Genomic DNA, 25599 nt, shown 5'->3' on the forward strand with positions numbered 1-25599 from the left:
ATGTGATCAACCTTTGCAACAAAAGTGTGTGAAAATGAGAAAAATAATCATAGCATAATAAAAGACAATCAAGAAAGAATAAAATAGTATGGGGTGGAATACATAACAGAAAAACTGAATTTCACTCTGCATTTAGGGACTATTCATTATTTATGAGAGGGAAGGGGTGGTGCAAAACTGGGGAGGCACTTCAAATGATCTTTTAAGCACTGTGGAGGGAGTTATGGTTTTTTAATATCCTATAGTTGTATTTTGTAGCCTATTTATTTTCAGAACCCCAAATCTGGAAGTGTGTTTTGAAAGGCACGTTTTCTTTAAAAAATCTCCAAAATCACACCATTTATCACAGTGAGAAAGGCTGGTGAAGAGATGGTTTCCCCCCAGTCACTCAGGAACGCGGCCAACTCGCTTCTCTGATAAAGTACAGTCTCTCAGATTTTTATTTACAATATAAATATATGAATGTGTATATATACAAATGTATGAATTAACAACCTACATAATCTAACCACTGAAACCCTCTAGGCATGAGAGAATCGAGTAGAGTAGAATAGAAATAACACAATTTCACTCTGTGTTAGGTAATCTGATCCTATGCAAAAAAAACTTTAAACTGTTTTTAAATTCAAATTTAACTGATAGTGCAGGACTATAGTTTGTAAAATCAGATTTTTATCTACAAAATAAATCCAAATTGCGTGCTTGTTTATATTAAAAAACCTTCATATTTTAACCTCTGAAACTCTAGGAGAGTAGAGTAGAATAGAAATAAAAAATAGAAATAAATTTGAGTGAGCAACAACTTTATTTGTATGACACTTTTCTTTAAAAGCCAAACTAAAAAGATAGGTTTTAAGTTTGTTTTAAAAATAGAATAGAATAGAATAGAATAGAATAGAATAGAGGACCATGCCTTCATGAGGCCAACGGTGACAGCAGGAGGTTTTTCTTGACATTCACAAGGATAAATTTGATGTGTCTTCTTCAGGGAACAGCTTTTCTCAACACAAAATACAATAGCACATACGTGTCCAAATACATTATTATCATCAGAGTCTAAAGTCTAAAGCAAACATCCAAAGAACTCATCCTTTTTCTTTCTTTTTCTTTTTCGTCTCCTTTGTTCTGTTTCTTCCCCTCTCCTTTACTCCTCTCTCGGTCACCTTGTATTTGTCTTTCTTCCTCCGCCTTCCCCGCAGATGAAGAAGAAGAAGAGGAGGATGCCTGCTGCTGCGCCCCGCCAATGCTGAGGGGAAGAGGGGAGGGAGGAAGGAAAGAGGAAAGGGAGGGCGCGAGGGAACGAGGAGAGAAGGGAAGGGAAGGGGAGGGGGGAGAGAGAAAACCGAGAGAGAGGGGCTAGTAGATGTAGCTCTAGCTGTGGGCCGGGGGGTGAGCTACCTAGCCCGGGCTGCTCTGCCGAAACATCCATGGGTGGCTGTGTCGGGAGCCACCACGACTCTTCGGGCAGCTTAAACGAGAACTCGGACGGCACTGGAGGTAACTTACAAGGCTTATCAGCGTCTTTTAGCGCGTACCAGCTTGGCTTTGTATTTAGGGGGCTTCCTGTAGGCTTTCTGCATGTTGTCCTGGATGGAGGTCCCTTCCTTTATACCCGAGCCAGACAGAGCCGGAGACAGACACGGCAGCCCTCCCGGGTCTCTCGCTCCACACAGCGGGCATTGGAGCCGAGAAATGCCGCCTCTTCGCTACTTTATAAACTGGGGGATATTTACTGAGCGACGCTGCCTCCCTTTGTTCTTTGGTTTTTTGACTCAGCTAGCCGGCTACAAATGTAGCCTAGTTAGCTTGCTAGCTTTTCTGCATAACAAATATGGGTCACAGACGGCAATGGCATGCAAGGGAGTGATACAGTCTGATTTTAATTATGTCCAGACTCGCTGGCTGCTCACTGTTATCTTAACGCAAGCTGCACGTAGGATTACTGTTTCTTTTTATTTTGTATGAGTGAGGTGTTGGGGCATGTTTAGTGCTGGTAAGTGTTGGGGAGAAAAGAGGAGGAGGAGGAGGTGTCAAAACTTAAAGGGTGCTTCAGCGTTATGATAAAGGAAGTGTGTTTTAACTGCAAGGCCCGAGAGCAGTCGGCACCAAACTGTGAGCAGAACAGAGCAGAACCAGACACAGCAAACTGAAACTGTTTGGGTGTATTGCATTTATTGTGCAATAAACTGTATTGCATGCAGTGCCCGTGGTTATGAAGCATGATACACCCTAAAAACTATTTTATACGTTTTACTTTTAGTTATTTTCTGGTGATGCAATAACATGGATGACTGGTTAAAAACCACCAAAGGATGCATCAAATCTGGTGGTATACTGGTGCAAACACAGTGTTGTCCTAGGTCCAATAGGTTGAAGTCAGAGATGGCTATGACATGCAAATGTGCCCTCAGCTTAAATTTAACTGGCAATGTTGCATTTAGATCTGAACCACAAGGCATTTTCTACAGAGAATTTTTTTCAAGCTGGGGTGCAGTCAACAACTATGCACTGTAGTTTACTGGTTTATTGTATTTACTGAGCATTAAACAGTATTGCATGCAGTGCCTAAGTTTATAAACCACGATACACCCCAAAAAATACATTTTTGAATGTTTTACCAGAATGCCAGTCATTTTCAATGAGACACGAGCAATGTCCAGTAGATGGCAGAGGTGTCGACTTGAGTCACAAATTTGATGACTTAAGATGCAACTTGACAAAATCAAAAAGACCTGTAACTTAGCTTAGACACCAGCGACATAAGACTTCACTTGGACTTGCTTTTTGAAATGAAAATACAAAGTTTTTTTTCACCACCATCAAACAGGATTTAAAAGTTGTACCACGAATGGATTGATTTCTCTTCATTTCCAGAATCACCTAAAATTATTCTTTACCAACAAGTCAACACTTAATTTCCCAGATCCACTTTGTCTGAGTCAATCCAACAGCATCCAGTCAAGTTACAGGAGAGAACCACGTTGAACTAATGTTTTTACTGCTACTGCGTACCATTTGGGAGAGGATAGCTTAGTGCAAGTACAAAAACTATGGGAGGTCAACAACAAAAGTTTGAAAAAGTGCAAGTTGAATACTACAGTGGCCACAACAACCTCCCATTTCATATGACTTTTGAAAATGCACAAAAACACAGTAAGTCAAGGCTAATATTGACATAGTTTGCTAGATGATGCTAAGCGAATATTAGCTTAACAGCCAAGTAACTTTATAACAAACTTGTAACAAATTCTAAAAAGCATTCATGATTTTTGTGACTATGATATTATTGCTCTTGTCAAAATGGCATGACATTTGGTGAAGAGCACAATAACTTGCTTAGGACTCGATCTCAAAGTTTAAGACTGGGGATTTTACTAAGGACTGGAGTGCAAAGACTTGAGACTTGCAAAATGACTTGCTCCCAAATCTGGAAGATGGCAGACAGGAACTGAACCAGTAATGTTTTGTTTAGATCTTAACCACAAGGCCCCTTTAAAGATTTTTATCAAGCTGACGTGCAGTCGATGACTTTGTACTGTAGTTTCCTGCTCGTCTGGTTTCAGGAGGGATTCCACTTCTGGCCAGTGAGTTAGTGTAACAGATACAGAGATAGAGTTGGGTTCAGGGGTGGGGACTGACAACTTAGAGATACTGAGATATAGTCTGGTTACCTTAATGTCTTCCTTTTTGCCTCCACATCTTGTCGACTTCGACCATCTCAGACTTCCTGGCCGTTAAGATGTCACATAAACAGGTCTCAGAGATCCCTTTTATCTGCGAAGGAGTGAGTGTAGTAACAAGAAGCTATGCAGTGTTAAAACAGATGCAGACAAGCAGCTGTTACTCGACACCCTGGTTGATGAAGACAGAGACAAGGCAATTAGACCCAAACACATGTAAATTTATCCGCAGGTGTCATAACTAGGTTTAGCTAGTTCAAGTATTGTGATATTTTATTATACAATTCTTTTCACATACTGGCCCACATACAGCCCAGAGGATTTCTGAGAAACACTGAAATACTGGCAAATTAGTAGATAATAAGCAGATGAGCTGGAAAGTAGGCTAATGTTGAAGTATGATTGTAAGCATACAAGAACATACACATGAATTCAGGCAGGTATTTCTGGCAGATCTCTACGACTGAACTGCATGCTATACTGTTATTTTAAAGGACATTCTGTCTTTGTTTGAGTCAATATGAGCTGTTTTACATAACCACGCGTGGTTACTGATGTTTATATATGTTATCTGTTTGAGCTAGATATTTAAATTTCGCTACAGGCACAGCAAAAGTTGTATCTTATTTTTGTCAAACCAAGAACCTTATCTACCCTCCGTCCCTCGATTACGTGCCATAATCTGCCATTTAACAGCAGTTTACTCTTCTAACAGTGTGTAAGTCTTGAAGAGGGAAAAAGTCAAAGTAAGCGTAAACAGTCTGTCAGTTAGAGCGCTTATTTACTACAAACAGTCGGTTGAAGGTTGGTGTTATCAGACTGTGCCATGTGATCATCAGAGTACATGTGTACCAGCAGCAGGCGTAACTCAATACCTTGATCCGTCATCCTCTCCTCTTCTCCTCTGTCTCTGTGTTGCGCACGCACGCACACACACACACTCACACACCCTGTCCCGTACCTGTCGTCCCCTTCGGTGTTGATCCAGATGGTGTTATTCATCAGCCAGTCTGCTGCAGATGGAGCACTGTTAGATGCTATAACCCTAACCTTGTAACTGGGTTTAGTAACTCAATACTTCTAGCTTCAGTTCTGCTCGGTGTGAGTGTGTTTTGTCCATGTACATGACGGTGTACGCTCATGTTTAATCTGTCATCGGAGCTTAGTTGTATACTTGAGCAATCTTAAAAGCCTGGTGCTTTGTTTCAGATAAATCCTAACGCTTCTTATTCCCTCTTTCTCCCCTACTCTCCATCCCTATTTCTCATTTCCCCTCCTATGTATTCCCCCGTTGTCTCGCTCTCTCTGACTGTCATCTTCCACTCCACATCTGCCTGCTTTCTTTTCACAACTTCCCCATTTCTTTCTGTTTTTCTCATCTTGATTATCTCTTCTTCTTCTTCTTAATTCGTCCTCTGTCTATACCCACTTTTCTTTCTTTCCTCACATCCTTCAATTTACCCCACCCTCACCCTCACACTCTGTGTATCCTTTTCTATCTTTCCCTTTATCTCCCCTCCCACCCTCCTGTTTTCCTCCTGTCTCCATTTCTCTTCTCCCCTTTCTCATCCTCCCTCCCAGTGGCTCTAGGGCGTAACCAGCCCCTGAAGAGAGAGCGGCCTAAATGGAAAAGTGACTACCCGATGACTGAAGGCCAGCTGCGCAGCAAGAGAGATGAGTTCTGGGATACGGCGCCAGCATTTGAGGGCCGGAAGGAGATCTGGGATGCGCTGCGGGCTGCGGCCAGCGCCTTTGAGAGCAATGACCACCTGCTGGCTCAGGCCATCCTCGACGGGGCCAGCATCACACTGCCGCACGGTAACACACATTTCCACAGTGGTAGACGTAGCAGATACCTTGTAGTGTTTGTTGTTACTCCCCATGAAATCCCACTGTTGTACTTTATGTAGGACATTGCTGTCGATGATTACTTCCTGAAGAATTTCAACTCCCTCTGTCCAAGTTATCTCGAGATACTGAGGAGCTCAGCTGCAGAGAATTTCTTTACAGTGTGAAGTTCTCTCTTCTGCAGATCTTGTTTTTTGCCAGGTTTCATGTGTATGAATGTTTAACTGAACTTCAGGAAGAGACAAGAGTGCATTTTAAGAGAATCCAAGCAAGGGACTGAAACTTAAGATGAGTGCAACCAATTCAAAGCAGGTTTGTGTATTTATAGTTGCTACAAAACTAAGTATACTCAAAACAGTCAATATGCATTATCAAAACTCCCTAACACAGAGTGCTGTTTAAGTAGAGCTACAGCAATTAATCGCCTGGACAATTAACAGAAAGTTAATTATTTCAAGTATTTCAATAACAATGCAGTCAAAATCAGGACAGCACTCCGATTGTAATCTTTTTTATTGTTGCTGCATGGACATTTCGGGATTGTGCATTCTGCAATAATACAAAGAAAACCCACTGGTGGAGTTAATTATAAGTCCACGCATGAAAGGATTTCAATAGCGAAATAATATATTTAGTCATTTACTTGAACAAAAATGCCAAACATTTGTCAGTTCAAGCTTCCTAAAAGAAATAAATTGATGCATTTCTTTGACAGACATGATCAGACAAAACAATATTGAAGACGAAGAGAATAATAATAATAATAAATGCACAAAACATTAGCAAATATATGCAAATGAAGAAATTATTGGTAGATGTGCAAATGTAATATGAAGATAGTGCATTAACAAAAGTAATAAAGACATCATTTTCTTTTTAAGATTTCTAAAGACAAAACTATGAATCAAGAAAATAATCGGCAGATTAATTGAGCTCCAGGAACAACTCAGAAAGCCTAAAGAGAAAAAAAAATTAAATCTTTGGAACATTTTGATGTATACATGTGAGGTTTAATCAGTAAAGACATTCTAAAATCCTTTGGGGTAAAAACAGTAAAGTAGTGTGGATGTAGACTAACTGCAAAATAGTAAAAGACAATTAGTGTATAGTGACCTTTAACAATATTAATATGCCTAAACAAGCTATTGAGGAGCAAACAGGGTGAACTTGTTTCAGACGTGTGTCCTGGGCTAAAAATAAACCAGTGTCCATTCGGTGTGCTGTATATCTTTGGATTTGGCAAATAAAATTTATTCATAGTTTAACATACACATGCTCACCATGGCAGCAATAGATTGCAGCAATGTCCATTTGTCATTCAGACTCGAGCACGCCAAGCTGACACACTTCGATGCTGACGCAGTCAAAAACTGTTTCCTGTTCCACACTCCTCATCACCTGGAGCTCAGCTATATCCGCCCCCTTCATTAATGCTCCACCCTGTGTTCAATGTCAGAACTGCATGCATACATAAAGTCATCTAGTATTTTAGATAAGGATTTCAAAAACAAACACATTATGGCTTTAACATATAGAACATACTAGAAAATATCATTCATAACTCTTAGATCTGGATGTAGATAGAAAATGAAGCATGATGCTGCAGCTGCACAGACAATGTCTTGTGTCAGATATATTCAAGTTTCTAAGTTCAAGTTTCCGATTGAAAAGCAAAAACAGTGAAATAGCTTTGCAAGGCCATGACATGCAGTCCTGCCACCAGACAGCAGCCGTGAACACTGGGGGGGTGTCAGGCACTGAATATCAGCTCTCAGATATTTATATGTTACATCAACAGAGCTCAAGGATGTAAGAACGCCTCCCCAGGAAGTATCTTGTCCTCTAATGTTGAAGTTTCAGAAACAGGGAGCAAACTTAGCCACACATGACTTTTCATTTCTGTTTGGGCGAGTGTCTTCTGTGCACAATAACTGAGTGTTTAATGATTCCAAGCAGCAACAGCCATTTACAGTATTCAGCCTGCAGTTAAGTGGAGTTACAGATGCTGAACCTCTTAGTGTATCTCAATGACCGCATTGTAATGTTTAGACTTTAGCTATTAGGGGGTATATACTGCATGAGGAGTCAATAAATAATAAATTACAAGGGCCGTGTCTTCAGTCTTCTGAAAGTAGGATTAAATGAAGTAATCACTCACGTTGGTATGAAGATAGTGCATCCTCTAAAACTTTCCGTAGAGCATTTGTATAGAATAAATCGATGAAATTGGCTCAGATTCAGGAATCCCAACAACTCCACACAGTATAATCAGCTGCGTGTGCAGTGTGTCTATTTGTGGATGTGAGTCATTCCCTCGATTCCTAATTCATATCACCTCAGAGTCATATTACCTCAACTGTGGGAAGAAAAGGTTGCCTCTTTCTTGTTAAATTGTTGTCATGGTGAGTTTTGGATGGTGATGTATTTTTGTCCCGATGATGGCATTCTTGGTTTGACTTGTCTTACCAGACTTTCATGTAGGAGTCCAGACGTGGGGTTTTTTTCAGTTTCACCTGCCTCTGAGCCCAATCGCTGAAAGTAAACAACATAAACTCATTGAGTATAATTCTCGTTGTGTCAAAACTAGAGCTGCAACATTCAGTCAACTGATTGACCAAAAATGCATCGGCAACTATTTTGTTAGCTATTTTGTTAATTGTTTTTTTTTTTTCATTATTTATTCATTTTAAGATTTTTGGGGGTCTTTTGTCTTTATTATGATAGGACAGTTTAAGATTCTTTTTCTATAGGACAGTTTAAGCATGAAACAGGGCGAGAGAGAGGTGCAGCAACAAAGGGCCGAGGCAGGCATTGAACCTGCGGCTGCTGCGGCAGGACACAGCCTCTGTACACAGGGAGCCCGCTCTATCCCCCGAACTACAGGGCACCCTGTGATAGGACAGTGCGAGCGATAAGGGTGGGGCAACGACAATTCAGTAGAGGGCTGCAGGATGGAGTTGAGTATGCGGCCGCTGCAGTGAGGACAAAGCCGCTGTACATGGGGCTTCCGCTTTACCAGGTGAACTACTGGGTGCCCCCTTTTAGTCGTTTTTTAAGCAAAAATGCAACATTTGCCAGTGTAATGCTCCTCAGATTTGAGAATTTTCAGGCTTTTGTCATTCATTATGATGATGGCATCGTTTTTAGTTTTGGACTGTTGGTCAGATTAAATATACCATTTGACAACATCACCAAGGGCCCTGAGAAATAACACTGAGCGTGTATCACCATTTTCTGACATTTTGTAGACAAAACAATTAATCAGTTAATCAGCAAAATAATGGGAACATTCATTGATAATGTAAAAAAATGTTTATAATTGCAGCTGTAGTTAAAACAGGCTGAGATGACTGGCTCGATCTGATATCAAACAAATTCATGGACTTTATACCTGTAATCCCTCAACCCACTGGCATAGCGTCATGGGTATTGTGTTTTTTGTGTTTTTTTTGTGTTTTTGTATTGTGTATTCTTATTGTTTTTGTATTGTGTATTCTATTGTGTATTCTTATCAAAGGCAGTTTATTTCTGAGGGGTTGGATGGCAGCGTGCAGCTCATAGGTGAACTCCTCTGCAGGAAACCAGGGGTGCACAGAATTATTCTGTCAGTAGGCCAACAGGGAATCTAAATCTCAAGGTCAGCTCTACCTGAATAAAATTACCAACAGAAAGGCTTTTCATGCATGCAAACATAGTCAGTGTCTCGTCCTGCTCCGTTCAGTTTGGTAGTTCGGCCAGGTCAGATCAGATCCTGCTGGGCTGCAGCTGTGGATTCCCCAGGCCTGATGTCACTGTTTCACTAATCCAGCACACCAGTACAAAGAGCAGCCAGGTCACTTAAATATTTTATTACTCACAACTTTATGCCTTTGTATTACTGTCTTTCTTGCATTTGCGATTTCAGTTTCAATTTGGTACATATGCTGCACTCACATTCTTCTTAGATGGTTTCATTTCCCAAGTTGGGAGGTTTTGTCTGACTTTGGCGTGAGCTTTAAGTTGCATTGTGGAAACATCATGGATGCTTCAGAGAAGATGTGTTGGAATTAGTTGTTACAAGCATTTAAACATCGCGTTAATAACAAATTGAAACTTTATATGATAAAGTGATTATTTTCCAGATTTGTTGCTGCACCAGTACATCCCTTACATTAAAATATTGCTTCACCTGAAAAATGCTAATAACTAGCTTTTCTGACTAATCTAGGTCTTAATACCATATTACAAATAACGTGAGCAAAATTTAACATGCAGTATGTGAATTAATAAAAACTTAACCACCAACTAATCATTTACTTGAATTGGCATTGTTTTTGCATGTATAACGCTAACCCAGCAACTGCTGGACCAAAAGTTTTGCCTACTTTTCTAGTTGTTGTTCCAACTTTAGGGGGTGTTCATGTGAATCCTCCCAGTTGAGAACCCATAGTTACGATTATTCCGACACCACATGAACGCAGACTTGGACATAGTGGTGCTTGGATCTTAAAGCACAGCACGCAAACATGCTCACAATTGCAAGGCTGACATGCTGGTGTTTGATTGGTGCGGTGTTAACCATGGTCAAAATCTTAGTTTAGATGTTTGCTTTGCTAATTAGCACTAAACACAAAGTACAGCTGAGGCTGACGAAGAATAATATTTTTTACTTTTTGTGCCAGAAGAAAAGTCAGAATAACAAAGGAGTAACATTTCATCCTGAGGGGTAAATTAATATATAAATGTATCAAGTTTTAAAATGTCATTACAGTTCATTAAATAATTGAGAAGTTTCTCAAAACCATAAATTTGATGTCCATATGGTGAAAACTAGAAGGAAAGTCAGCTGATCTCCAAAGTTGGTTGGTTTCATCCTCTGGGGACTGAATTTCTGTTTTAATTAAGTTTTGTGGCAGTCTATCCAACAGTTTTTTGGGTTTTTTTTGACATTTCTGGAGCATGGTGAAAAATGTTGTCACTGTCGGACTAGTCAGTTAAATAGCGGCTTTCTATAAGCAGTCAGTGATGCTCCAATTTCTTTTAAAAGCTTAAATTACATCCATTACTGTACTGACACATATAGTGCAGACTTTGTTGTGGCCATTCAGGAAATGAAGCTCAGTATTACGGGCTGTTTTTTTTTAAACTCCCACTGCATTCATAATGGAGACTTTTCAATCATTAGAGATTCATCAGTTAATGGGCTCCTTTTTCAGTGTGTGTAATTATATTGGAGACCAACTTGATCTGCGGTCTTTCAAAAGTGATACTGTGAGGCAGAACTTCTTACATCATTCTTACATCAGCTGTTGGTCAACATGTTGGATTACGTCCGACCTGCAACAAATGAAAACGTCATTTTCACTGATTCACATCTTTATAGGCCTCATATTTTTAGCCATAAACAATTAAACTATTTTTTTGGGTGGCCATGCAAAACAGCACTGCATCAACAAAGCATTTTTCATGTATACAAATGTTTTATTGCTATGATCATAAAATTGAATCTCTTAAATTCGGTGCGAGGCTGATCTCCCCTCACAGGGTGGTTTTTCAATTTAAACTCTTGTTTAATGAAAGGCATTAGCACCACCTGGAATCCATTAGCATTCTGCAGCTAAAGGATAAACGCCAAGGTGGAGCCAACTGGAGAGGAAAAAAGCAAGTCATATACACAGGCATAGAGGCTTGTCTCCAAATCATGTTTATAGACTGTCAGTGAACCATGTGTAACATGTATTTTGTATTTATATTGGCTTTTGTGACGTCTGCTGTGACAGCTTCTACAGGCTATCTAATTATTGCACGAAAGGATTTTTAAAGTCCATATTTTTATTTATTTTTTTTAAACAAAAAACTAACAAAACATTGAAAAACATCTTCACATTATTTTGACTACAAAAATGGGATAAGTAAATGTGATTTAATTTAAACGTTAAAGGTCCAGTGTGTAGGATCCAGGGGGATATATTGGCAGAAATGGAACATAAAATAAAAAGTGTGTTTTTTTTTTAGTGTACAATCAACTGAAAATAAGAATTGTGTTTTAATACTTTAGAATGAACCATTCATATCCACATACAGAGAGGGTCCTCATGTACGGAGTTCACCATATTGAACCCCAGTGTGTTTCTATAGTCGCCCCAAATGGACAAACCAAACACTGGCTCTAGGTAGAGTCATTTGTGTTTCCATATCGGCTAACTTAGATGGCTGCCCCTCAATGACAAGTGTCAGAGAAACACTGATATTTTTAAAGGTTAAACTTCTTAATTTAGTGCCTTTACTCGTTTGCATTACCAAGTCTATTTTGTGTTTCAGAGGAAGAGACCTCTGGGGTGATTCAGCTCTCGGTAGAAACCTTGTGAATGTCTGGATCTTAAGTTACGAGGGAAAAAAGGGGAACACACATAGAAGGTGCTGGTCTAGCTAATACATGCCAAATGGCATCAGAGAAACACTGATGTGTAAAAGTTTTAGTGTTCTTACCGATTTAAATCACTGAGTCCGTTTATTTTGGAGAAGAGGAGACCTTTGAGGATAATTGGGCTCCTTGTAAAAACCTCCTGATGGATAAACACTGTTGGACTTATAATCAGAAGGTTCAGCTGGTTGCAATCTGCAATCCTCACCAATAGAAGCCATTAATTAACCCAAATTTCTACACACTGTTCCTTCAATACATTTGTAATTAATCTGAGTTAAGAAAATATAAACCTTTATTGACTGGTTGATTCTTATGCACATAGACAGAAATAGAGAAAGTAAAAGAACAAATAACAAGAGGAGCCTTAATACCTTAAAAGCAAGCTTACCAGTTGTGTCACTGTGATGCTATGTCAGCATATTTGGTTGCTTAAGATGAAAGAGTTTGCCTATGTCAGTTTATTTTCGCAGTATTAAAGAAAGAAATTGTTATGGGGTTGAAATAACTTCTGTCGTTCTTTTCACACAGTAGTTTTTGGTGAGTCCTGTTGTGATCAGGTGCTGCACACTTTCTACCTACAATACTACACATTTCAGTTTTAGAAACAAAGCAAGTGAAACTCTCTCTTTCGGCCTCTCACTCTTACGTTGACTCTGTTGACGCTGTCCTGAGGCGTAGCGTTACCTCGGTGTCCTTACCTTGACCACAGCAGTCGTCATAGAGCACAGAGGGCAACATCCTGTGGGTTTCTGCTGACTCATCTCACTCTCACTTACCACAAACTCATTGCCTTTCCCAAGCAGCTCATGCCTCATTTTAAGACATAGAACAACTCAGGAGTGGAGCAGTGACCTTTAAAACGTTAACAGAAGACTTTTGAGAAGGCGTCTTGCAATTGTGGGGAAAGTTTCCCCCTGGTCTTAAATGATTTGGTTATTATTTTTAGACTCTGCAGAAAAAAATCATAACCATCATTTCAGAACCATTTAAAACACAAAACATGGGGAGGAACCAGCTATTGTTGTATTTTACTCATAATTGTATTTTACTGTAAAGCAGACCTGTCCAATATGATACTGCTGAAAAGATCCAGTGTGGGTTTTTTTTTGTTTTTACAATGGTTCCATACAAAAAAATACTAATATCATTTTCAGGAGAGGGATTTTCATTATGAAACTGGCACATTTACCTAAATAACAATGTTTAACCAGGTAAAACACTCACTGAGATTTAAAATCTCTTTTCCAAGAGTGACCTGGCCAAGAGGGCAGCTTAAAACAAGGTTACAACAATAAATACAGACAGACAAATACAACTATCAAACAAATACAACTATCACACAGTACAAAGAGTGAACACAATCTCCAGTTAATCACCAGCAATCATCACATTGACCAGTAGTGCTTATTTCTCAAACTTTTAAAAGTGACTTAAAATCCCCCATAGTGATGAACTATATGTGTACATAAATAAGGGGGAACTAGACCAAGTAGACTCTTCCATATAACAACCGAGTGACTGCCTGCACAGACAGAGAAGGCCCATTAGCAGCAGCGTACAATGTAACAGTGACTATAATGTTTGTTGTTTTAATTAGAAATGGTGATTAATTTGGTTTAAAATAAAATATAGTTGTTGCTTGTATTTAAGATAAACGTGAATTTTGCCGGTCCCCAGGGGCCCCCTCTAGAGGCTGAGCCTGAGAAAATTTCACCTTTTTGTCCTCTTATGGGCGGCCCTGCTCTTAAGGGTAAAGAACTAAGGCGAGCATTACCACAAAAGTACCAGGTGTTTGAAAAGTATTGATATTAAATGATTGAACATGGAGACTGGTCTGAAATCCCCCTGAGGACCCTTAGGGATGCCCCCTGTGAATACCACTGTATAAAGTTTCTGTCTGTGGAATACTGTGACCTCTCCACTACATCTTTTTCCCCCCGCTCCACCAACACTTTACTCTGTGTCTGAATCACAGCTGGTCAGCAGTGACAAAATGTCTTTTAATGTAGTACTCCAACAGGAACATGACATTCCCTTTTCTCCTGGTTTCACTTATCTTTCCTCACAGTCTTTGTTTTTTGTTCTCATTTCTGCATTTCATCTAACTACAGGGAAATGTGTATTGAATGTCCGCTTTTTGTTTTGTTTGATGGAAAAGTAATGGGGCTTTCACTTTATGAATGCAGTGATGAAAATATACAAAAGAACAGTTATTTAAATACAACATCAATTTGCCAGAAAGTTGTCAAACTCAAAAAACACAACTTATCCAGACCATTAATTTGAAAGGAAATCATTGAAGGAAAAGTGGAGGGTTTGCCTGAAATGTTCCCTTTAGTGGTTAACTGTTTTGTGTTATAACTTCCCAGTTAAACATTACAGTAAGTGTAATCCTGAACTAACATGGCAAGGTCTCACTTCACTTTTCACTTTGAATGTGTGGTTTACATTAATGGGTTGAAACAGACTTTTTTTAAACCTTTCATTGGCAAATGTTCCCACAAGACTCTCAATGAAGCTGAACACTATAGTAGTGGCTAAAATTGTTGAAACAAACCAGCTTTGTATCATAGCAATTTGGGTAGTGTAGCTACTACAGTCTGTACTTTCGGATTTTCGTATTGCCTATCATCCATGCTGCCTCCATTGACACAAAAAGTGTAGCCCATAGACTGTATGCTTACCCCTGCTATTAAGTGAGGCTAAAATATCTGGGATACGATTGCTGCCATCTTGCGCTGGTTACGTCATTCGGAGCCAAAGTCTGCACAGTGGCGATATCAACAGTGGGGGAGTTCGTGTCAGAACACCCATCCGACCAATCGCGAGCAGTTCCATTGAACGCAAGTGCACAGAAATCACTTTTTTGTATAATTTAATTACTCATTAAACAGGAACTTATAAAAACAAACATCAAATTTATTTGGCGTGTACTTTTAGTTCTTAGTTTGGCCATTCACTAACATGGAGGGACGGGCTTTATGACTTATACTGTAGACAGACACCAGGGGGCGATCGAGATTGAAAAGTTACACTTTGAGGGATCTGTCATGTTGTCCATCCTATATACAGTCTAGCCGCTCTCGCTCTCTGTCTCTTAAACTCATCAAACGGTAAAATGAGGCTGTTCTAATCTAATGAAAACCAAGATAATGTTATTGCACAGGCCTCTCGCCTAATATGTTTTCAGGAACATATTTTAGTGCCCTGTTTAGCTGTAATAGTGAAAGTTTGGGAAAGGGAAGTGGGCGCCACACTGTTTCCCTCAAAGTGAAAATGAAGATTAAAAAAACTGAGATAAACCGTAAAACTATGCAAACCAAGATTCTGTCACTGCATTTCATAATTCTCAGCTCAAATGGCTTCGGGAACATATTTTAGCTTACTGTTTAACTGTAATACGAAATTGTTTGTTACCAGCCGGCTGCCATTGTGACAAGTATGTCACATGGCCAAGTATGCATTGATTTATATACCAGCAGGAGCGCTTATTGTTGTGGTGTAGCGCTGTGCACTGTAGTAGTTGTAGGTATTAAACCTCTTGAGCAAAAGTTAATACCACAGTCCTTTTCTTTGTTTTCTCTGGTCATGTAGCACCAACTTTAAAAAGTACTTGCCTCTGTCTACTGTATAGACAGCCCAGTTTCACAAAAAAAGTCTATCTTTCCAACTGTAAAAAATACTTCTCTACAAAAGTGGAAAAATCCTTAACATTTATATTATAGTGTTAACACATTTTTCCATTTTTCCAGGAGCTCTGACTGAATGTTACGATGAACTGGGTAATCGATACCAGCTGCCAGTCTACTGCCTCTCTCCTCCCGTCAACATGATCGAAGAGCGCTCTGATGAGCCGGACGGTTCAGATCCAGACTCCGGGGCCGCAGACCCGTCCACGGGCAGCGCCAGCGACCCTGGCTCAGGAGGGGAGTGCCAGCTTCGGCTTCGGCTCTCCACGGGTCGCGACCTACGCCTGGCGGTCCGTTCCACGGACACAGTGGGCATGATGAAGCGTCGTCTGCATAGTCAGGAGGGCGTGCCTGCTGCAACCCAACGCTGGTTTTTCTCAGGTCGGCCACTGACAGACAGGCTGCGCTTGGACCAACTCAACATCTCCAGGGACTATGTAGTGCAGGTCATCCTCAGCCAGCCGCCACAGCCAGAGCCGGTGTCAACGCCAGGACACACACCAGAGGCCTGTGGGCCAGCGGCAGTGGAAGGAGTGTCTGCACTGCCACAAGAGCCCACGCCGGTGGAGAATTAACTCCCCACAACCTGGCGACCTGGAGGTGGGCAGTGAAAAAGGAGGATAACAAGGGAGAAAGAAAGAATGAAAGTTGACTCTCTTCTTCTCTTCTTCTCTTCTCTTCTCTTCTTCTCTTCTCTTCTCTTCTCTTCTCTTCTCTTCTCTTCTCTTCTCTTCTCTTCTCTTCGTTTGCTGTCCGCCGGAGCAACAGGACTCTCGAATTGAGAAAAAGACTCTTCCTTTTGGTTTTACATGTTGAAATTTTGACCTTTTTGAAGTCTTTTTAACTGTTCCTATGGAAACCAAACCACAAAAAGAGAACTTTGTCAGATGGCGTAAAGGGTTTTCTTAGCAACACTGATGTTCGAATGTTTCTGTGTGTCAGTTTCCATTTGAGTTCTGCTGTCTGGCAAGGTTTTGTCAGCAGAATTCGTTTTATGAGGTTACAGGGTTATACATACATTTATACATACAGTTACATTACAGTAGAGTTCAACAAGTTCAGAAGGAAAGGAATAAAGATAGTTTAAGAATCACAACAGTTATTCAGACAATTCTTCATTATATTTGAGTCAAATCAAGAATACTTTCTCACTCTGGGGTTAAGTAACTAAAGGTTGCTGGTTAGTAAACAGATGTGTCCTCCCTCTTGTATAGAGGTTGCAGTTTGGCGACATGACGATGTGTTACCAAACTGCCGCTGGATTAAAACGCTTTATTTCACTCCGCTTCACAGAACAATCATGTAATAAACATTAAGTAGTCAGTGTGTGCAAGCGTGCGTGCGTGCGAGTGTGCCAGTGAGCGTGGATGTAAATATATGATCAAGACAACACCACACTTATCCATGTGGCAAAAGGATGGAACATCAGAAACACAGTTGCATATTTTGATTAAAAATAGAATGTTTTTAATTAAAATTGATCATTGTTTCTATTTCTCGATCTCTGTCTAATTATTTGCATTGATTATTTTCAAGTTTTGATGTAGAGTCGGATCGAAAAATCATGGCCATACGTCACAATACGTTCTCATTAATTATGGCTAATAATCATTGCTAAAAAGAATAAAACAGTCGCAGTTCTGTAAAGATGGGATCCCGTAAGACCTCGATGAGACAGAGTACATTTTGTAACCTGCAAAACATGTGGCGCATCACACTTATCACACGTCATTTTTGTTGAAGTCAGATGGAGCGCTTTTTGCTTTGTCTTTTTATATATATATAGATATATAGATTAGATAGAAGATGAGATCATTTGAAATTACACGGGGGCCATAATTACAAAAATAAAAAATGGAGACAAATGCAACTGTTTAATATTTCAGCGCAAAATAATTGATTATTCCACCGCTCCTTTAAGCGACAGCCCTCACTGTCGTCTTAACACTTTTTTGCTTTGGCCATGTCTGCTGCCTTGCAGGAAATATCTGCCGTAAGGTCACCTGTAGTTGCTTGTTCACCGTCTTTTTATGAAAACGCATAATTTCCACCTGCATAGTAACTACTTGGTGCATGTCTACAAACCATGCAGTAGTCCTGCCATTATAAGGTTAACAGGGATGATGCAAAGTGATCTTGCTTGATTAATTAAATTGACAACAACAAATACTGTCACAACTGGCCCTAGCTGACTCCTGTGTATCTGCATGAGTGTGACTTTTGTTTATTTTTTTCCTGTCACTTTTGTGTGTTTGTTGTGTGCCTGTTAAGTTTGGGTTTTGTCTGTCCTTTGCTCTCTCACACACCTTGTCACACTCTACACACCTGGTGGCACTCATCAGTCTACACACCTGCCTGCAATCAAGCCTGAAACCTTCAAGACAGCCAGCTCGACAATCATTCCCCGCCGGATTGTTGCCCAACACAGGTCTTTGCGACACAAGTTCAGCTGCTTGCCAATATTACTTTTTTTGCTGAGACTGTGAACTTTGCCAGGATTCCCTGTCTGCCATCCTGTCCACACCTCCACCCAAAAATAACCACAGAAACAAGGATCATCCATCGTCTCAGCCAGTCATCCTGTCCATCATTCTCCTGCACAATTCACTATTGTAATAAAGAACTCTTCTTTTTTCTAACTATCCATTTCTCTGTCTGCTTTTGGGTCTGTAGTCCCAAGAGTGACAGGTCCAAATTTTGGACATGCCTTACTGAGCTTAACTGTGCAAAAATATGTGATTGATCCCACCTTTTTAAACATTATTTTCACATTTTAGAACATAATTTTTGAAGAAACCTCTTTTTCATGATAACATTGTTACCTTTGTGTCATATAAGCATGATGTGATTTACTCAGTCACTCACATCAATAAATACAAGCAGGTTCAAACCATAGATAAGACAAAATGAAGGAAACATGAAGTTATCTCTTAACTAGAGCCCATGACAGATTCAAGTATTTAAGAATCAGAATTAGTTTTTGGGACACACCTATCTCTTGTGTGCTGGGAGTTAGATGAAGAGAATGACACCACTATCATGTCTATAGTTGTAGCAAGCAGCAAAAATAGCTTGGCCAGTATAAAGACTGGTAGACGGGTAGCCTGGCTTCATCCAACAATATAAGGATGAGCCGACTTGCACCTCTCACGCCATCTAATTAACACATTATATATTGTTTGTTCATTACAAACACACACTGAAATGTTAAAATGGGTTGTGAGGTTTTTTTTGTGTGGGAACTATTGTTTGTCGACACCAAGTGACTAAAGGGGAGACTTTAAAAAAGCCACTGATCTGGCAAAGAAATGTTTCACGCGTAAAAGCTAAAAGGTGCCACGCTTCCAACGACCCCTTTTTTCCGGTCTTAATGAATGACAAAAAGTGGCATCAATCTCCTCTCACTGCATTTGGATTTACCAAATGTCAAACTCTTCCTTAAAAAACCCAACATCAATATACTGGCTAACAAATATACTAAAAAAACTCCTTGATAAGCTAATGTTGGTCATAATACAATCATAGCTGATTAATTTCTCATAGCTTCCCTTCTTCCTCCTTTAATTATTTGACCTTCCTTCTTTCAAATCTCCTCAAACCAACCAGGCAGAACATAGAAAATTCCTCGAAAAAACCAATATGACGCTAAGAGGCTGGCCAGAGTAAAGAAGCGGCTGTAAGCTTTGTGTTTGAAAGAGGACCCGTCAGCTGTCATTCCCAGCCTGAGAGTAAATACACACACGTCACTGAGGCGGTGATGGAATGAGGAAGGTATTAACCTGTCTGCTGACAGTCACTCACGTAAACTAAGCGCTTAAGTATTTATGAAGAGGAAGAAGGAACATTAACCCTTTGAAACATGGAACATCAGTTTTCTTGTGCTGATCTCAGACACCTTTCACATGTATTTAAACCTTTGAAACCCGAGCTAATTGCTTTGATTTATTTTAAAAACATGTTTACAGGGCATTGAGCAACTTGTTCACACAAACTGTGAGAAATTAAGATTTTAATTAGTTTTTAAAAGAGAGAGAGAGAGAAATAATTTGAAGATGATACTACAAAAATGTAGGTAATAATGTCAAGATAAATATATAATTTTATTATTACAGTTATTGGAATCTATTTTATGAATTCATTTATTTGACATTTGTTGTTTTTCTTGTAACTCATTAGTTGTAAATACTTTCCATGTTTTTGAAAGAAATTAAGCACAGGTTTCAAAGGGTTAATGTCCTGCTTTCATGCTATTCAACATGAAAGGTCAGGCTGTGCATGAGTGAGGGGTTGAGAGGAAGCCAACATAAGGTCAGTGTGGTATTAAATCTCCAGTCCCCTCAAAATTATGGCTTTTTGGGGAGAAATAACATCACACCTGATTGAGGTTTCAAAATTGAATTTGATCCATTTTGAGACATCAATCCCAAAAGAGAAAATGTCTTACTTGTTTGAAGTTTTCTTGTTTTGTAGGTTCAGACATTTCTATGGTATCAAATTAGATTCAAATAAGTACGTAAGCATTACTAAGCTACATACTAGCAAAACTATGGTTCTATTTAAATTAAGTTGATTTAGTTTGAAACCACAAGGTACACTGACGCTAGTCATTTATTACCTTTTTTCAAGAGCGCACAGGAATGTTGAATCAGAATCAACCTCCATAACTGTAATTAAGTTAGAGGCGTGCTTATAGGAAATGGTCCGCCAGCCGTTACTACATATAGACCTGCGCTGGCACAATTGAATGTTCATGGGAGCAGAATGAATAATGGAAAGTCCTCCATAAAGTGTCACACTCTTTACAGGTAACTTCCCACATGAGGTATTTACACATTTGTTATTTCTACGAAGAACATTTTGTTCACAAACCCAATTTGTCCATGTGACTTTTCATTTATGAAACAGATTGTTTTTTCTCCCCTTTATTTCATCTAATGTCTCTCTTTCCACTTAAATGAAGGTTTCATTACACTTTTGCTTTCTTGTTCTTAAGAACTCCCATGACCATTTTCCAGGCCACCTGTTTCAGTTATCACACACCGTAACACACCGTCATGTGCTCTCAACACTTGAGCCTCTCCAGTTCCCTTTCCAAGTAGTTTCTTTCTGTGTGGTTGTCCCTGACTTCCTCCACAATGGTCAGTATGGGCAAAATGTTTACAATGGAATATAGTATTGTATGAATTGCACTTTTGTCCTTAGCTATTGTCATCTTCCACATGACTGCGTGAATAGGGCTGAACAAAAATGATCAAGAGTCAGATGGGAAACTGTGTGATGGGTGAAGAAATAATGTTCATCTGTCCCACTGCCTCTTATTTACTAGTACGGAGTTTCCAGCTGATGGAATTAATCATGATCTACTTCATCAAACCTCATATTGTCAGGTAATAAAATAAATCACACACTGATCCTTACCCCTGTCTCTCTCTCTCTCTCTCTCTCTTTGACACAGACGCAGGCATACAGGCGGCAGTTCCTCTTCTGGGGTTTTTACCTTCTGCTTTGGTCGCACATAAATACAGCGACAGTATGCTGAGTTCAAACAGACAAACTCAACACACGCTGGCATCATTGTCAGATCACCTGTCAGTAGTGAAGATTTTGGATCAAGTTCAGTTTTCAAGGTAAGTTGTCCTTGCTTTATTCATTTATTTAGATATTTATCCTAATATAGTGAGGTTAACATCTTTTTCCAATATTAGCCTCAAACTCTTTTAAAGATCCAGTGGGTTAGGATTCAGGGGCATCTATTGGTAAAAATTGAATATTATAATAATAATTATAACTATTAATTAAATTAGTTTATAATGAACCGTTGTGTTTGCATTATATTAAAAATGAGCTGTTTATATCTGCATACGGAGCAGGTTCTCTCCCACCGAGTCTTCCATGTTTCTGCAGTTACAGTAGTGCAGAACGGACAAACCAGTCATGTTTTTCCATTTTCTCATCGGCCACTGTAGTTTACATACAGACTTGGCACGCAGGAAAAATTTCAGTTCTGCAACCTCACCGTTAGATGCCACTAAAATCCTGCACACTGGACCTTTAAGTTAGAATTTCAATGACAAAAATTGCCAGATTGATGATATGAATTTTTTTAACATTTTCAATTAAGGCGTAATTTGTTTCTTTCACAAGCTATTTGACCTTTTGACACGTGGCAAATTGAGCCTGCTCTACCACATGAGCCACTAGACGCCCCAGCCTTTTAAGTCTTAAGCAAATATATCTTCCCCTGCTTATACACAGACTTTAAATGAATGCCTGGTTATAAATTAATTCTACAAGTTTTCACCATAAAAGTGAATAAGTGCTCTTAACTTGACAGTCCCTGTACTTCACTCACCTATTGTCTTTTCTTCCAGATGCGTGCTTTGTTCCTTATGGTCCTGTATGCTGGACTGTGCTATGCCAGCGCTGTCACAGACAAAGACAATGTAGAGATTCTGATGGATAATGGTTGGTAACGCCTCCTGTCTCTATGGATATTTCTCTTCCTTTCCATTTGTCTCTTCATCTTCAACTGTTGATTCAAGCAAGTCTGTGTTTATGAGTTTGTTTCTCATTTGATTTAACTAGTTCTGGTCCTGAGGGTGCCTGATGATCAGAGCACCAGGGAGTATGTTCAACTGAGCTGTGGAGAAGCCTATGAAAACCAGCCTGTGGTTTGGAAGAAAAACGGTAATAAAACTGACGAGAATACGAGTAGTGATACCACTTCTACCACATGCTACTTCTAATAGTGCCTGTGCAAGTATACTAGATGCGATACGATACGATACGAAGCAATATGATACGATACGATATGATATGATACGATATGATAGAATATGAATGAATTGTGAAAAACTGATTTCTCTGTTTTTATGACATTTTAAAGCGTCATTGTTGACCACTGTCTGTGTCTCAGGCGAAGAGCTCGAGCCAGCTCTGCAGGGGAACCAAGTCAAGGTCCTGGTGGAGGAGATGAATGGAGGAAACTACACTTGTCACCGCGGTCCAGATGGGGAATACCTCAACCACACTGTGATCCTGGTCCAACTTGACCCAGACAACAGGACTGTCATACTGGAAGAAAAAGATGGTAAAAAATAGACAGAAAAAGAATGAGACAACACGATCACAAGAAAGGCACCAGAGGGGAGGAAACACTAAAAGAGAAAGAATTCATGATTTTACTTTGATATAATTGCTGTAACATAAACAAACCACACCAAGGTTGACACATGGGCAGGCTTACTGTCACATCCATCACCACAATGTTTGTGCAGGTCACAAACTTGTTGCTTCTAGTCCACACAAGTATCTTGTTTCCTGGGTTAAAAAAGCTTTTTCTCTCTTGCTTTACTAAAGAAATGACAACATCTTCAAAAAGTTCTTCTCTCATAGATCTTTTGCCACCTCTCACAAATTGCAAGAAGCTGTGAAGCTTAAAAAGCTTTGGAACTGTTTGTACTGATAAACATTATCCTGTCTCCTGTTTTGTGCCATAAGGCGACGCTTTTGTATGCCTGATTTGATGGAACAAAATGTGAAATGTAGTGAAGAGGCTGGTATGAAAAGGGTTGTCTGGCTTGTTTGCAGTTTATCATTAATGTCCTGAAATTGACTTTGCAATGATTTACTGATGTTTAAATGCTGGGGCCTTCAAAAGAAAGTGCTTTAAAACACAAAAGCTAGAGATAAACTGCTGTCAATGCTCACCATGTTTCTGTTCCTCCAGGTCACATCCACTGCTCTGCACCCAACTATAAAGGCTCCTTTCACTGCACCTGGAAAAGAACAAGGTCCAGATCCAACGCCGCTGTGCTCCTGGTGAAGGCAGAACGGTGAGGACAAAATATAGTCTCTCACACAACACTTATCCTACTCATTTAACCTTTTAGGGTCCTCACTAAGAAAAACAAAAGACAATGGATTTTCTTTTTTTAATATCCTTAGGGTGATAATAACAAACAGACCCCAAATGGCTGAGATGTCACTTTATGGTATTTGTAAAACATAGAGGAAAAAAAAACATGTACTGTAACAATACTTGTAATATGTTAGTACACCAACATATATTAACTTGTGACCATGGAATTAGTCGTATTACCTTTACTAATATTATTTTCATGTATGTATTCAAGATTTTTACCATTGTGCTACTTTGAAGACATCTCAGAAATGGTGAAAAAAAATCATACTGATGCAATTTCTTTCATCAAATATGTAACGGAATAGCATTTGAAATATGATATAAAAACATGAATACTGATTCTTTTAATATTTCATAAAAATTATACATTTAATGTCTTCGCATCACTACCTTCACCATAATATGACAATTCAACTGTCTCATCGAGCATGTCTTTAGAAGAAAAACAAAGTCATACTTACAAACTTACTTCAGCATATATATAAAGGATGGCATTAAATGTATCACTTGTATCACAACAATGAATGATCAGAAAGCTTATTTCTTATTTTGTAGCAAATAATCAATGGTGGAGCATGTTTAAAAAAATGAGCCTTATTATATCTTTATTTTTTGTTGTTGTTTAAAGTTACATAAATCTGTTCAATAAGACCTCTGAAACTATAACATGCCAAATAAACATGCTTACCCTTGAAAAGCCCACCACACTTGAGTTCGAATTCATTGTTCATTATAGTGACTCAAAATGTGCTCTTACCAAACAGTTGAGCAAAATGTTACAGTGTTTTAGATCAGAAGGAGATTCGGCATCCTGTTCTAGATAGTACTGTACCAACCAGTATGTCTTCAATCTAGTAATTCAGAGAAGATTTCCTGTGAGCTGGATGCTGATGGATCAGGGATTCTCTGCCAGGATGCCAGCTGCCCATACAGAGAGGAACAACACCAGATCTCCCTCACCATCTACATACACAGTGACTCTCGCCTCGAGGCATACACAAAGGCTTTCTACCTGAGAGAGATTGGTAAGTGAATGCTTTGGTTTTCTTTTTTGTTAGTTAGGATTATGTGGCCTTATTTTCATCTATCCACCCTTATAACCTTGTGTCTTGTCTTTACCTACTGTTGCAATCCTGCCAAATTCTCCTCACTATGCTGTTTCTCCCTCCTCCCCTTAAATAGTGAAGCCAGATGCACTCCCTAACCTGCACATCAGTAACGGGAAGGTTTTCAGCTGGAGCTACCCTGATTCCTGGGAGAGGCCCTGCACCTATTTTGGCCTGCAGTTCCAGGTCAAGGTGGTCCAAAAAGGACTTTCCTGTCACAGTGACGCCCTCATACTGGTAATCAATACATGCATGATGTAGATCAGATTCACAGTTAGTAACTGTAAAAATGCATTTGCTTCCAGTTAAAACATGTTTCTGTGTCTTTAATGTGTCATAACTTCTTTTGTGCAGCTAGCCATGACTCAGGAAACCAAGTACGAAGTCAACATCAAATCCAATAAGTATGTTTTCTGTGTGCGAGCTCAGGACAAACACACCAGCGGGCCATTTAGCCACTGGAGCCACTGCACGTAAGTATATTATTGGACTATTGAGGGTAAATTGCGTTTTGACTGTGAAAAGACACAAGTTGCATGAGAAATTATAATAGTGCCAAGTCATGCTGCCAACATCTATCTGATCCATTTTTTTTATATCAACCTGTCTTGTCTGCAGAGTGGATAAAAATAAGGTGGACTGCAATAAACCGTAATCATAAAAGAAGGAAGGACACAAGAATGCAAGAAAACATTTTTCAAACTCCCATCACTTTTAAAGCAATGCAAAAAAAGTGGCACTGTGCTTTTGGAGTGAATGTCTACTTGTACAGTATTTATTGATCTCTCATTTAAGTTCTCTCTATGAAATTGCAGTATATTGTTAAAACTGTTTGTGATGTGATTGAAACAAATGAGTCATTCCTTAATGCCCCTTATTTATAACAATCCTTGCAGAATTGTTGCTAAAATGTTTCACATAATAAATTGATGAACATATTAACTGA

At 39.3% G+C, this 25599-nt stretch overlaps 2 protein-coding genes across 2 annotated transcripts; both read left to right on the top strand.

The window, feature by feature from the left end:
- The first annotated feature begins 1302 nt into the window (after positions 1-1302).
- Positions 1303-17116, top strand: ubtd2 (ubiquitin domain containing 2). The gene is made up of 3 exons (XM_042499702.1): positions 1303-1497; positions 5262-5498; positions 15687-17116. Exons 1-3 carry the CDS (start codon positions 1428-1430, stop codon positions 16196-16198), a joined length of 819 nt encoding a protein of 272 aa, XP_042355636.1. The 5' UTR covers positions 1303-1427; the 3' UTR covers positions 16199-17116.
- A 4076-nt stretch (positions 17117-21192) lies between these two features.
- On the top strand, positions 21193-25521 carry il12bb (interleukin 12B, b). The gene is made up of 9 exons (XM_042499962.1): positions 21193-21250; positions 21995-22088; positions 22209-22310; positions 22540-22713; positions 23353-23458; positions 24403-24572; positions 24730-24890; positions 25008-25126; positions 25272-25521. Exons 2-9 carry the CDS (start codon positions 21995-21997, stop codon positions 25306-25308), a joined length of 963 nt encoding a protein of 320 aa, XP_042355896.1. The 5' UTR covers positions 21193-21250; the 3' UTR covers positions 25309-25521.
- The last annotated feature ends 78 nt before the right edge of the window (positions 25522-25599 follow it).

The sequence above is a fragment of the Plectropomus leopardus genome, chromosome 13 (assembly GCF_008729295.1).
Source record: "Plectropomus leopardus isolate mb chromosome 13, YSFRI_Pleo_2.0, whole genome shotgun sequence".
NCBI lineage: Eukaryota > Metazoa > Chordata > Actinopteri > Perciformes > Serranidae > Plectropomus > Plectropomus leopardus.